This window comes from Festucalex cinctus, chromosome 4 (genome assembly GCF_051991245.1).
Source record: "Festucalex cinctus isolate MCC-2025b chromosome 4, RoL_Fcin_1.0, whole genome shotgun sequence".
NCBI classification, from domain to species: Eukaryota; Metazoa; Chordata; class Actinopteri; order Syngnathiformes; family Syngnathidae; genus Festucalex; species Festucalex cinctus.
In genome coordinates this window covers 15237451-15253327 of record NC_135414.1, presented here as the reverse complement: position 1 = coordinate 15253327, position 15877 = coordinate 15237451, and the positions used below count along the sequence as shown (strand labels likewise).

The window sequence follows — 15877 nt, the reverse complement described above, 5'->3', positions numbered from 1 at the left end:
GAGAAGCCCACACGCGTACACGCAGTCAGAGTGTCTCGTCCGGGGGCAAACTTGTTGCTGTCGGAGTGCATGTCTGTGTTTTTCCTTTTTCTGGAGCGCGTTGGACTTGTTTGGACTGATAAATGAAGAGAAAAGACAAAGATAAGTACGTTCTAGATCCCTTTTAGGTCTACTTTCAGAAGAGAGAGGAAGGCGTTTACCTGGAAGCAAAAGTCCCAAATGAAAGCCTCCACTTTGGCGTACGCGCTCTTTTTGATATTTAACTACACAACTAGCCTATATCGCCTTTTTTCCCCCGTCCTTTTCTAAACAAGGTAGTTTCAATGTGAGATTTTGACACCTGAAAGTAGAAGTAGTTAAAAGTACTACGTTCTGGATGAAGCCGGCACAGAGACATGGAAGGCTCTGAAATCCGACTGTGGAAGCAGCCAGCTGGGATGCAAAGTGCACCTGAGCTGCGCCGTTTGACACCATGAGAAGACAAACGAAGAGCACGTGACTGCTTGCTTGAGTGTCCACCATCATGTCATCCTCTTCCTCTGCAAGGTAAGAAACTATAGGCTTCACTCTGACTTAAAGAACAGGCTCCAAATGCAATAGCTAATTGCATCAAGATGATCTTTCTTTTGTCTTCTTATCTTTTGGAAGCTGTGCGGGTCAGATGACACGACATTTCGTTCTGTACTTGTGCTAGAATGACAAATAAAGTCTATCTATCTATCTATCTATCTATCTATCTATCTATCTATCTATCTATCTATCTATATATCTATCTATCTATCTATTAGGGATGTTAAAAAAAATCGATTCGGCGATATATCGCGATACTACATCGCGCGATTCTCGAATCGATTCAATTAAAAAAAATCATTTTTTTTAAAGTTATTTATTTATATATTTATTTATTTATTTATTTTTTAAGAGCTCAGAATTGTTCATTCGGTAGTCTTACCGATTCAACGTCTTATCATCATTGCCTTTTTTTTTGTGTGTGTGTGTGTGTGTGTGAATCGATTTTTAAACTTCCATTTTTAATGGAAAAATATTCAACAAAACGTCTGACTTCGGGTTAGGATTCACACCTTGAGCATGGAAGAATGTTATATGAACGGAACATTAAGCCTTAATATTTTATTTTAATGCTGTTCAAACATGAAACAGATTACAACCTCTATAAGACTGAAATTTCAGATAAATAAATAATACATTTTCATATAAATCTTACACTCTACAAGCTTACTGATTAGTATTTTCTAAATTTGAATGAAAAAAAATCGCAACAATCGACTTATAAATTCGTATCGGGATTAATCGGTATCGAATCGAATCGTGACCTGTGAATCGTGATACGAATCGAATCGTCAGGTACTAGGCAATTCACACCCCTACTATCTATCTATCTATCTATCTATCTATCTATCTATCTATCTATCTATCTATCTATCTATCTATCTATCTATCTATCTATCTATCTATCTATCTATCTTCCAGTAAGTTATCGTCTTTTTCACATGTATGCTAATTTGACACTAATTGGGCATTTCAAAGGACAACAATAGTATCCTCAAATTCAAATATTGACCTCGAGTTCCTTTTCTTGCAAGGGGCTGCAAAGCCGTGAACATCTGATGGATAGGAGGTGATAAATTCCTGGGACACTTGAGTGGTCTCCCCCACATTATGGAAACTGTTCTTTTGAGCATGTGTGTGCGTGTGATGATTGTTGAGTAGGCACATCTTTTATATCAGAAAGAAAAATCTCATTGCCTAACAATCGAGCAAAAATGTCACAAAAAGTGTATACATAGATTAAAGGGGAAATCAACCCAAAACATTTTATGACAATAATGTATTCTCTGCAGCCCCACTAATGTAAATACTGAATTCTGATTAATCTTGCACTTGTGGAATAAGAGTTAAACAGCAAAATCTTCATTCATCTCAGGGGAGGGCTAACCCCGCTCTTGCAAGATGAATTCTTGCGGTATTTGTGAGTTCACAAACCCCGGAGAACATCTTGTACCGCTCTCGCAGGTAACCACCGTTTGGAACCAATCACAGAGCGACATTGTGTTTGGGGCGGGATATGAAACTGTGACGAAACCAGGAAGCCAGCGCCGACACCTAGGCTAACAAACAGACCTAACATGGACGAATGGACTACAATTAATTGTGCTCTGGCAGATTTACTCACCGTTTCCTTGTTGAATGTTGAACAGCGAGAGGCGCTTCGTGCATTTCTAGCTACTAAGATGTTCATGCTTTTTCCCCCTTCGGCAAGAATGAAGATGAAATGTTCACCACTGGTCGTGATTGGTTAAAACAAACGTGTAGAATGTCGCATCGTCCAATCAGCTCGAATTATTGTACAGAATGTCCTGCCTTTTCCCGACGAAATTACTGTGGAGAGGTACCAGATGGATATGGATATGGCTATTGCCAGGTTAGGAAATGACCATTTTGCCACTTAATGTTGACTAAAAATGATGTCATAGTTTCTCACGGTTCAGGTAACATCCAATTAAAACTCACCCGTTTTTAGTTTTGTTTTGTTTGTTTTTTTACGCTGCGCCATTATTGGTCGTGGTCATTTTCAGTCTACAACATTCGGCAAAATAGCCGCCCCCTAAGATAGATACAAATGGGTGGAATTCAAATACCACAAATGCAATATTAATCAGAATGCCATATTTATAGTTGGGGGGAGGGGGGGGGGGGGAGCGGGGGGGGGGCATACGACATATTGGAAAAAAGTTTTGGTGTTAATTTCTCCTTTAATTGCCATATAGTGGAGTATTTACTGTAATTGTTCCATCTGTCACTATACATCACATAGATGGATGAATAAATATGCTTCAATTGTATTAAATAAACCGCAATTGCAGTAATTAAACGCAATTAGACAATTTCCCGTGGCACACCTGATGAGCTATCATTACACAATATGCGCCTTAGAGGAACTTGGCAATGAGAAAAGTCTGCAGTTGCCCCTGCAGCATGTATGTGTCCTGTTTTTCCTTTGAGGGCACACATCATATTCATTCTGCTGTAAAGCGCTTCCTGCCATCAGTGAGGTAATGCTCCCGCTGCCACTTTTGGGATATTGCAACTCCGGCTCTATGTTCCACCTATTCTGCCACATGGAGTTTATCTCTAAAATGTCACAAGCTATAAATACCACGTTGATTTTTTTTTTTATTTTTTTTTTTTATCCAAGTCCCACAACAGTGGACACAAACAAAGTCAAATCCTCTGGACCAACTGTGTATACAAACTCCATTTATCTTTCATCTGTCTTTGACTGCCATGACCTTAAATCCACCTTGGCTGCGTTGTGTCCTCTTCTGCACTGTTAGTGGAAACAAAACAGGAATATCTCAGTACTTTAAGCCTTTGAGGTGCTACAATTGATGTGATGCGTCAAGAGGAATTATTGGGGCTCTCTGTCCGTTGGACGGCAGTATGTCAAAGTGATTGGTCTGCAGAGTGAAGTCTATGAGGCGACAGGGTAGGATTTGGCTCAGGGCAACTTTTCCATTTGTGATAACTCTATGGAGGAATGTTTGTTTGGGAAACAGCCATCAGGCCTCTGAGCAACTAGCGTGGAACAATGAGCATGTATGTAGCGTCAGGAGGACTAAGTTGGTTTTACATGCAGCGATGTCAGGTTTATGTCCTGGTGCAACTAATAGAAGTGCTCCACTTTTTCTGGGAAAGTAAGTGGTAAGTTTTTCACAGTAACAACAAAACAGGGGGGGAACTACATTTGATATTTACAAAGCACTTAAAGTATGTAATGGTTTTTAATATGATAAATTCACAGCAGCATTGGTGGTGAAATTAAAGATCAAAAATATAAAATGAAAATAAAATGTCTTATAAATTTGTTACACCAAATAGAATAGCATTAAAAAGCCAGACTGTCATGACTGGGTAATGCCAGGGTTAAGTTTAGGTCATGCAAGGATTAAGTTTGGGTCATGACCATGTGGTCAAGTGTCTGTTTTGAACTGATGTAATCGGCATCTAGTTTCAACTGGTAATATGCTATGTGATGTCAGAAACTATGTGATGTCAGGAATCTTTAATCTCTTTATCGAGTCAACAGCCAATCAGATAATTCCATGTCAGTCCTGTTACCCACATGTCTAGCCAATCAGATCGATTCACTGTCTATATAAGCTGTCTGAGAAGTGTGTGTTTTTGTCGGATTATTACCTCTGTTCCTCTGTGCAACTCTCGCTTTCTCGTCTAGTCAAGTTTGTTCCACGCCTCTCGATGTGAATAAATAGTTAAAATCTTATTTGTGTCTGCGTTTTTGGGATCCAACCTCAGTAAATAACAGACAAATTTGAATGAATATAATACCAGGATAAAAATAAAATAAAATGAGACTCCGACATCATGAAAAATCAGAGGTGTCAAATCCAGGTCCAGAAAGTAAACAGCCTACCACAGTTTGGGTTTAGCTGCAGGTGCTTCCCGCGAGCTCGTTTACCTGCTGGTCGAGTAGAAGCACCTGTAACTAAAGCCAAACTGTGGTTACTTTCTGGACTTTGATTTGACACCACTGTGGAAAAAAAAAGAGCTCTTCTCTCAGTTGTCAGACACGTCAGACGCGTGTCTGTGAACGCGCTGAAAACACATCCTGCCCGACTCTTACCTGTCACTCAGATACGTTCTTGTACGAACACATTTGTCCTGTAGTGAGAGCCGCAGGCTAAATAGTACATGCCACTCTGTTTTGTAAACAGTCCACTTTCCCTGAAGTTTCTCTTTTTTGTGGATCTACAGTACATACATCACAAAACCGAGTGAGGTGTGAATTTATTGGAAGACGGTGATGCCAGTGTACGGGCTAATCTTCTACTTTATAGCTTGGCGTTAGCTCGCAGACTTTCAATAATTTCATCCAATAATTTTCCACCTCACTTGGTTTTGTGCCATGTGAGTAAATTAGTTTTCATCAAGCGTTTATATTTTGGGTGAATGTGAACTGAACGTGTATATCTGACTGATGAATGTTTTTGTGAATACAATTATTCTGGCATCTGTGAATGGATTTTGTGTGATAGCTCATTTTTGTTCAAAGTTCACATGGCATTTTATATGACCATATGTGAATGTTTACCGAAAAAGCTTATTGGACCTTCAGCCAATCCTTTTATTATTGCAACCAAGTCACAACATTGTCACCTCTTTCATTTACCCCTCACGGTGTCTTGGATTGACACTTGTCTGAGTTTTGCCTGACTGCTTAAGTTAAATAACGAATGGCTTGGCATCCAGGAGAGATTACAGTCATTTGAGGTTCAGTCATATTATATTTTAAAAGAAAACATACAAACCTTCCGTTTTACAGGACACATTTGAAGAAAAATGTATTCTGAACTTGTGAACACCTCTCCGAAGTCTTCCATCTCGTCTTTCTGCCTTGTTTGCATCCATCTTACTTTGAATGTAATATATTGTACTCGGCTCACTCGTGTATGCTGATGGCTGTTTGCTGTTAGAGGAAATTTTTGTATTCCTGGCTTGTTACAAGATTCAGTCAGATAAGTGTTTACTGCTTAAGACTTGTGTGTTCAGGAGTTTCCTTCTCAGTGAGTGTCATGTTTAAGGATGGCTAGTATGTTTCTTCAATTTTTTCAAACATTATGAAATTGAGTCCATTCTGTTTGATATACTCATTGGCTTTGACTTTATTTTTATTGTGGTTCAGATGTGCATGGGTGTGATTCTTAACTCATTTTTTGTTAGTACTTACGTATGTACTTAGAGTATGTTGCAAGACCTTTTTCAAAGACCTGAAATTGTAATATCATTTATTTATGCACCTCAATATCATTCATTTGTGCACCTTTTCTGTGTGGAGTTTGCATTTTCTCTCTCGTGCTTGTGTGGGTCAAGCTCCCACATTTAAAAAGCATGCGTGTCTGCGGTGGACTGGGGACCATTCCAAAGTGGCATCCCTTCTCGACAAAATCAGCTGGGATAGGCTTCAACGTACCTCCTGCCACCCTAATTAGGCCAGGCAGTATGGGAAATGGATATATGGAAATATAGTTTAATTATCTTTATTTTTATTGCCCTCTTGGTTACTTCAAGTCTTGACCAGCTACTTAATCAACCCAAAAATAGCCGCCCCCTGAAATTGACACTGGATGGATTTTGCTGTTTAATTCATATTCCACAAACACAATATTAACCAGAGTATATTGTTTAGTGGGCTGCATAATATATTATTGTAAAGAAAAAGAATATCCAGCCAAGGGTTAAGGCTAATATCTCCCATTTTTTCCCCCAAAAGGGATTGTCATGAACCTGCTTGGTAAAAGAATACTGCATGTTCTTCATGTTTTGTGTTCAGGACTGCCGATGACTCTTGGTGCTCTGTCTCAGTCCAAGTGGTTGTAAAAAGATAATCTTATAATCCCTTAGGTATGACGGTGTACCAACTTTGTTCTTTCTGTCGTGGAAGCAGCGAGGGAAGTGAAGTGAAGCAAAACAGTGAAGAGAAGGGAACGTCATTGAGCAAGATTTCGAGTCTAGACAGTCAGGCAGCAGCAAAACCAACCAACAGCGTCATTTCCAGTCTCTTTTAACAACAATCTAATGGGATTAAATGGGGTATGGTTAACCAATAAACAGTGATAAATTGACCATTACTACTATTTAAAATGTTAGTTTTCATCTAATTAGTAGGGCTGTGCACAAATAGGTGATGATTTGTATTGAGAAGCAAATCAGCTGTTAAAAACAATGCAGAATTAGATTCAAGTGAAAACGAATCGTAGATGGTCATCATATTAAACTGTTAAGTTAAGTTAACCCTAGCTAACCCTGGCAAGAGGGGATAATGCAAGTTGAAAAGAGGCTGGACTGGAGAGACGAATCCTGAAAGGGCTTAGGTAGGCGCTAGCTAGCTAACATGGATTAAAACTTAAAAGCGAAAAATACCCTGGGTATATGGGTGTATGGCCAAGGATGCTGGACGTTCAAGTAAGGTTTTTTTCTTTTCTTTTTTTTTCTTTCTTTTTTTTTTTTTTTAAACTAGAATTAAAAACACTTCCGTAGGTTGACACAGCTGTGTTAGCGCATGAGCTGTGTATGTACACTTCGATATGCTTTCAACAAAGGGAATATGAGGCAAAGTACCTGGACAACATATGGTGTAGATAAAGTGCTATGGAAGTGCATTCCATTTACTATTATGATGAAATTGGATTTGTCTTTTTTTGTGTCTTCTGGCAAAAGCACAATTAGTAACCCATTCGAAAGGATTCGGTGGTTAAATGCTACACGAACATGCGAACGCACATTTTAGTGTCCAAGTCCAGACACTACTATTTTCTACTAATTTGCTTTTGACTTCTTCAGTCTGGTGCTCACAGCAACAGAAAAATAAATAAATAAATACGATAAATGACAACGAAAGAGACAAGAAGAAGTGGATTCGATTGAGACACCAAAGAAGAAAAAGATGACTGAGTAACAAATACTATGCTAAAGTGCTACGAAACATGGCAGGAGGCAGTTCAGATAGGCAATGTTTTTTGTTTTTGTTTTGTATTTTTTACCTACAAAGAGGACTAGAGCAGAAGTGTCGGTTTATTTACCATCTCATAATTGCACCTAGCTCCTCCCCTTCAAAATGTTCTCCAAGCGGAGCAGCTGTTGAAGCTTAAAGAGCTTCCATGAACAACTCAAAGAAGCTCATTTCATGAATGCATGCAGTCGGGCCAGAGAGTGCTCGATTGTTATTGCTTCATTCATAGTCGCCACACATTCAGGGGTCAGAGTTGACCGAGGGTCCCTCAGACTGAACATCTGTTAAAGGTTGTGTCAGTCCATTCACTGGCATGCTCCTTATAACGATCAGACCCTCCACCCGGCCATCCCAAACGCTGGTTGTGTCTGCGCCTTTTCAAGTGGGGGAGAGCAAAGGTTAAGATCAGCCCTATAGTTGCAAGACATACTGCTATCTTACTTGGTGGGTGAGCTGCCTTGTTTAAATCTGAAGCCAATTGGTCACCATACAGGAACTTCACTCAAGTCTTTGATATAGATGTCATTCGCACCTTCTCACAGATCAGAGGACACATTTTCACTTGCTGTCCACTCTTTACTTTTCCGTTTTTCTGTTGTTTGTAAACACAACTTTCAAAACTGATACTCGAGGAAGCCGAGGACAGCAGCCAACCAGGAACCAGTGTCTATTCATTTCTGTCTAATTGAGTGTATATGCAAATCTATTTATTTATGTCTATTTAGCTGTATTTGCATATACTACTCCTAGAGCATGCAAAATGAACTGTTTGGCAATTTTACTCATTTAGTAGATCTGCTTCCACATCTGTTTGCATTAGTAATCAAGCTTGTGCCATTCTTTCCTAAATTAGGCCTTAAATGTGCTCATTAAACGTCCATTGCTGCAATAAATGACTGCTCATTGATGAGATCATCATCAAATGTTTGCTTTTGAAATGAAAGTCACTTTCATTCTCAGCTATTTTTATCCTATAAATAAATAGTAGCCAGGGACGTTTCTGGGCGGAGACTCAACATTTTCCTTCCAGCCAAGCCGCGAAGGCAATTTTCTATCAGTGGCATATGCAAAATTCGCTATGCGACCGCCCACTCCTAATTGGCCGACTTTTGATGCAGACGTAAACGCAGCCAACTCGTCAACGGCTTCCTTAGTTCTTAATCACAAAGTGAAAATGAGGAAAGTAACTGTTCAAAACAAGCAGTAATTCCAGCGTTTACCATTGCCTATGTTTAAGTGTAATAGAGTGTCATTTGAGTGGGTGTTTCCCTCTCGCGCTCTTGTCATGTGTGCAACGAATGTCAGTAAAAAATAAACTACTCGTCTCGCATTGATTAAAGCCACTTCCCTCTCCCTGGCCTGGAGCTATGCACTAATGTGCTGCTATACGCTTAATGAGAGCAGGAGGAGGCAGGCTGACCCCTCTCACCTCTTGAAGGGCCCCTGCAGTTCGGGGGGCAATCAGTCAGTGTCTAACTGCTGACTTTTCATGTTCAAATACGACCAAAGAGAAAGTCAAACCCAGGGGGAAAAAAAAAATAAAAACATCTTTACAATTAATCCTTGTCGATATGTATACTATTTTTGATCAAATGTCTTCATTGGAATCATTTTATTTTCACAAGGTTGGAAGTTTCCAACTACACTTAAATCTATCACGGATTAGATTTGGGGCTTTTTTTTCCTGTCACATATATTCCCAGCTACTTGATGCTAGGCAGAATTCATAAAAAGTAGGGGTGTCGAAATTAGTGTGTTAATTTTGATTTAATTTAAAGTTCCTTTAATGCCACTAATTATTTTAACGCGCGATTAATGACCCGCCCCTTACTTGGAAAGCCTGTACTGGGGGAATTCCAGTCGCAACACAGCAGACACATCCTCGTCAAAATTTTGCAGTAATAAATTTAATAATAATGCATATGTGTGTGGAGACTGTGGTGAAGTTGTATTTTACAATTTTAAAAATGTGCAGAATTTCTCAAGTTACTTCATGTTGAATATTAGGTAGCTCTTATTATGAAAAGAAAAATGCACTGATCTGTCACCAACATCTTGCAAATTTTGCCATGTAGTGTCATAAAAATGAGGTCAACACAAATCAACATCTGTTTTAACAGTACAGTACCTCCTTTTAATTTTAACTCAATTTTGTGAATGATTATGAAATTATTGTTTCAATGACTAAGAGATGCAGCCATATTTCGATTATATACTTTTTGCACTGTTATGTTAACAAGAGTATGAAAACATTTGAACATATGAAAACAAAATATTTTATTGTACATTTAGAACATATATAACATTTACGATTAATCCTGAGTTAACTAATGAAGTCATGCAATTAATTATGATTAAAAAAATTCAATCGCCTGACAAGTGACACCCCAAATAAATGATGCTAATAATAATAATAATAATAATAAATGACAAACTAAAGGCTGATGCCATGCATCTGGATAGCAGGATATACATTATGGAATAAACAGAGACCAAAAAATAAATAAATAAATAAAATAAAAAATAAAAAAACATACATACACTGTAATCCCCCACCTTAATCTGTTTTTCATATGAATATATATTGGAGAGAAATAAATCAAAATAGGTTGCATATCAGATGAAGTGAGTGTGAATGTGCAAGTACCGTGAATAATGCATATATTAGAAATGCTTTGAATGTGCGAAAGCAAAAGAGAAAGCACCATATAAATGTTATTATTATTATTATTATTATTATTATTATTATTATTATTATTAAGTGTAGACTATAGCCTGTTTCTGAACTTAACATAGAAACCGTCCTCAACTCAATTCAAGCATATTTATATAGCGCTTTCAAACAGCCTGAGCTGTCCTGACAAGTAAGAGTTAATATCCAAACAGAATGGAATTCAATGGCACCCGACTATGTCATTTTGATACGGTAGCTCCAATTACAACACACAAAATCATCATTCATTTGAAGTCCTGCTTTTGGACACCTGGTTAATACAAGCCCACAAGTGAGCCCACTTCAGATTCCTTCAAACACAAACACAAACATCTGGCTCACGAGTTGATGAATACAAACGTATGACCACCACCAACCAGACTTTGTTGAGAGAAGACTATAACCAGTGGCTTGCTAGCTACCCTGTAAACGATGCACACCACTAGTGTTTATGTGTTTATCATTAGTTGGCCACTGGCTTTCACTGGTAATACTGTAGAATATTTGGAATATTGTTCAACAGACTCATAAGAAAAAAGGCAAAATGGTTTGTATTGACTTGTCAGTTAGTCAGATTTGTTGTACGACTGTTTGAAGATTGCAGGAAATAATTAATCACAGAATGTGGGGAAAGCATACACCAAAAATTCCAAATCATAATAGTCAGCATTTACCCAAATGGCGCAGTTGCTATTTAGTAATTTCCTTCCACCAGGATGATTTGCTCCTTTGCTGTTGTTTTGGTTAACATGACCTTCTTCCTCTGATATGAATTCCCATGCTAATCGAAGAGCGGCGCTGAAGGCTCCAAAGGGAGGGCCCGCTCAGCCAAGTGTGAACGAGATGTGTATCGTTTAATTAAACAGGCTAACTACTGACCTGGGATCGAGCCAAAAGACATCTACATAAGCTTTGAGTTCACACCATGTTTATGGTGCAAGCAAAGACAAAAGTGTCCGGGTGATGGACGACAGACTGACTTGACGCAGGATAAAAAGGAAAAGAGAGGATGAAGTGGGCAGCTTTCCAAACGTCTTACATCTACACTTTGTCCAAAGAGTGTGATCATGACATGGCAAAGAGGAGACACTGTGTCTGACAGCAGAGCATTGCCAGGAAGTGTTTAAAAGGGGGGCAGGAGGGGTTGTTCTTTCCAGGCTCACAGTATCACTTCTCAGAAAATACACTTGTCTTTTGATTAGTCACAGGGAGGCGTGTTTGCCCGCCGGTAAAGTGCAGCTTAACTACCGTACACTGCTAAACAGAGCTAAAGAATGACATTAAAAACAACTTGAGTAGAGGTCTATCTGGAAGCACCGAAAGTGTCTTGCTGTGCTGGTACACCACAGACGCTTTGTTGCATACAGTCGATCGTAGGAAATGTTTTTTTCTCTCTCTTTTTTATTTACATGTTTTTTTTTCACTCACTCACACAAACACGCACACAAACAAACGTGGTCTCCCAGGCGGAGAAGCAAACCCACGCCAACCGGCACCAAAGGCAAGTGACGGTTCCACTTCTCCACCCAGACCCCCGATGGGAAGAAATGTTGAAACAGGACATTCCGTTTCGTGCAAACCTTTTTAATTGGTTAAGTACGTTGGCTAGCATGGATATCTACGTTAGCCTAGACGCTCAGTGTGGTATTTGCCTGTTCTTCCTGTACTGCTGCTTCCTCTCACATTACAAAACAGTCTACTTGGTTAAATTCAAAGCTCTAAATGAGGGGTAGGGAACCCTGGTCCTCGAGAGCCACTGTCATGTCTATTTTCGATGTTTCGCGCTTCCAACACAGCTGACTCAAATGATCAGCTCATCAGAAAGCTCTGTAGAAGCCTGAACTAACCTATTCATCAAATCAGGTCTGTTGGTGGAGGGGGACATCGAAAACAGGCAGTTAACGGTTTCATACACATTAAAAAATATACTTTTTTCACCATTTCCTCCTTTCACAAATACAATAATTAAAATGCAGTAAAGATTTGACAATATTGCGATTATTGTGCAGTACATTCATTTAATTATTGACAATTGACCAACATGTCTTGAATCTGAGGTAGACAGTTGAACATTTCACATATTATATTAAAAAGGAAAGAGGCGGCCTGTCTTGGAGTATTACACACGCTGCAATAAAAATGGTGTGAATATCAACACAACCTACAACAATGATAGGTGTGCAGAAATGATGGGAGCAATCATAGAGTGACCGTTACATAATGTCAGTGTTGGGAAAGGTCACTTTCTACACAAACTAGTTTGCAGTTCAGCTCACAGATTTTAAAATGAACTAATTCAGTTCATAATTTAATTTTTTTAACTACGTTTGTTGGTTGAACTAGTTCATAAAATTATTTTTAAGAATGTGTGACCTGATGGTCTTAACTGGTTTCAACGGGATAAATGAGTGCCAAAGTGCAGATAGATAGGAAGACGTCAAGCCAGGACAAGGTCACAGCGACACAACGGCCTAGCTCAAGTCATCTATCTAATCATTAAGAACCAGCCGTTCATTTATCCCAGAATGAGCTTCTTCACAGAAACGTTCACGAAGCAAAAAATGCACTATGTTCAATTCACGTTCGCCCAAAATGTGAACGAGTTCATAAACTTTCTTTGGTTGAACTCGTTCAGGTACAACACTGCTTAATGTACATAGACAAAATTGTTGGTACCCTCTTGTTATGTTGTGGGGCCGCTTTGCTACATCATGCGCAGTGTACAATGACATCGCTAGACTATCAAGTCATGCTGGAGTAGAATGTCAGAAAGGCTGGCCTCACTTGCAGGTCATGTGCTCTCCAACATTAATGACCCAAAACACACCACTTATAACTGCGGAGAGATTTGTCTCAAAATTCGTCACATAAATATATTCTTGAGTTTCATGGCAAGGATTGCCACCAAAGGAAGTCCAACAAAATATTAAAAGGGACCTATTATGAATATTTGATATAATAATTGCTGACAAGCAAATAATTGGGTCGCTGGTTGTTTATGGTTTCTGACCAAGTTGCTTTACTACAATGCCTCACAGCAGCACAACAGCTCATTTGTGGATCATGTAACTAATCTGAAGACCTCTGAGGCCAAAGGCGATTGGGACCAATTTTCAGTCTTCTGTGCTTGACTTTTCTGTTTTCCGTCAGCACCTCATCTGCTGCTGTTGCACCTTCACCTCCGTATTTGTCTAACATTAGTCCACGTCCACTGTTTGTGTCTCTGTGTGTCTGCAGGAAGCTGACTCTGTGCGAGGCCTTGACCTTTGTCCTGCTGCTAGTCGCTCCCGCCTGCCTGTCCTCCCTGCAGAGTGTAAGTCATCAAGACAAGTCGCTACACGGCAACATCTGAAAAACCTCTGCTCATTTTCAGTACCTCTCACGGGCTGATTGTATAATGACGTAAGCCTGCGAAGAGGACTGTTGTATACCAGAGCTGTTTTTTTTCTCCCCCTAAAAAACAACAGGGGCAGAAAACCTTCACCAAAAAAAAACTTTAATGTCATATTAAAAAGTATGTTATACAGTATTGATACAGAAGCATTTTATTGCCAACCAGCCATCCATTTTCTACTGCTACCAATTGAGACAGACCACAATTCTCACTCCACATTGACTAAGGCAGAGGTCAGCAACCTTTCCTGTCAAAAGAGCAATTTTAGACCAAATAAATAACAAAAAAATCAGCCTGGAGCGGCAAACCTTTGAACATTGTGATGAATAAAACGTGAGTGTCAGTCTAATGTACTGAGGGCCCAAGAGATAATTAGAGCTGCACCATAACAGAAAATATGCAGCATCCAATACTTTGAGATTCATTCTCTTCTACCTTTCGGCTTCTGTATTTGGATTTATTTTTTATTTATTTGCTTTTTTTGTTGTTACAATCAGACTCTGTTGTTCATACTTTCCTGTTAAATTTCTGACATTTTATGGCAATTTTATGGACATTATATGGTCATTTTCTGTCGTTCTTTCGTTTTTGGACATTTTATGGCCACTTTTTTGGATGTTTTTAGGGTGTGTGTTTTTCTTTAAACCTTTTTATCTACATTTTCTGACATTTTTTGAATATTTAATTATTCTTTTTCATTTTATCAAAATTGCTAATTCATTCAAAAAAAATTCTAAAAAAAAAATATCTAAAAATTTAAAATAATCTATCTGTAAAATGGGCATTCTCAAGTGGGAATTTTCGGGTGCCAAAGAGTGTCATTAGCAGCTTGTAACGGGGACAACAGAGAGACTGGAAGAGCCACAGAAAGGCATCAAAGTGATGTCCTTGGAAATAAATTGCCGAATGTTCTTTATTTTTGTGAGTAGTGATGAATATGATGCCTCTCCCATGCATAAACCACCACAAAACCTCCCGCTGCTTTTTCCTAGCCCTTACATCTTCCTTTCCCATGTTTGACAAACTTAAATGCTGCCATTTTGGTCATTAGTGGTCTCGGGTTCCAAAGGGGAAAATCCAGCTCATTTTGATAATGAGCTAATCACAACCTTTCACCAGATTCCGACGTGAGCAGGTCTCGGAGGTCTGATGATTAGATTGTTTTTGTAACGTGGGTGTGTTGTGACGGTTTGTTGCTCCTTGTGGCTGGCTTTTTCTTCTTTTTTTTTTTTTTTTCGATTACTATTTGCCTTGCTGTCAGGAAAGCACCGACAACATCCTCCCACTGGGTGTGGCTGTCATAATCAGACACTCAGATAGACGACAGCACCAACGTCGACACATGGTACATTTGATGCATTTAGCCATTACTGTATTGCAGTAACACTCTGTTTGGTCTCATTTCATCATTTGAGGGCGATTGACCAATCAATTAACCTGCAAAATATCTCTTTCACTTCTTTGTCCATCCATCCATCCATCCATCCATCCATCCATTTTCTTAACCGCTTGCTCCTCACCAGGGTCGCGGGGGTGCTGGAGCCTATTACAGCTGGCTTCGGGCAGTAGGTGGGGTACACCCTGAACTGGTTGCCAGCCAATTGCAGGGAAAAAATAGTTGAATTCCAAATTGTACTTACATCCTGATCATTCTTGTACATCGTTGTTCCATATTTCCTTCTCAGTTCAAGCTTCTTCCAGCAACTTACACATATGCTCATACTGGAATACTTTCTGCTTGCAGATATAAAGCATAAAGTTGATCTTGTATCCGACTGTCACCGCCTCATCATGTTTCTGTTTCACCTGGAAACATCTTGTTATAAACGGTAATTTCGTCAACTGTTATCAACATTGATTTGACTAGCTGTAACACTAATGAGGGCAAACTCAGATGACCCTGTCATGGAGAATGATGGAAAGTCATTGCACAGGTCACTCTCAATTTGTGTGTGTGAACAGTAGGTTTCTGTTGACATTCCTCTTAGTAGATTTATGTGCTTAGTTTTTGTTTATTTAGTTTATGCAGAGGATTTATGTTGACGTTTCTTTGGTTTTTGCTTAACGTGCCTATCTCCTTTAGTTGGTTCTTTTGTGGAGTTGGCCTATAAACGCATACGTGAATATTCTGCTTGTACTGTAGCAAGTCTGTAGGGTCCATCAAATTAATTGTGGTTTAAAGAGGTTGAAGTATGGTATGTAATGTTAAAGCATCTCTGGG

The 15877-nt window shown here is 39.1% G+C and overlaps 1 protein-coding gene across 2 annotated transcripts in view; it reads left to right on the top strand.

The window, feature by feature from the left end:
• The window catches only part of adamtsl5 (ADAMTS like 5), a 35098-nt gene continuing 19221 nt past the window's right edge, over positions 1–15877 (top strand). The window contains exons 1-2 of one of the 2 annotated variants that reach the window (XM_077519169.1): positions 1–546; positions 13500–13575. In XM_077519169.1, the coding sequence (XP_077375295.1) occupies positions 524–546; positions 13500–13575 (99 nt within the window). In that variant the 5' untranslated portion in view covers positions 1–523. Of the gene's footprint in view, positions 547–13499; positions 13576–14898; positions 15002–15877 lie in introns of those variants that run through there. The other variant, XM_077519170.1, reaches the window with a different exon arrangement.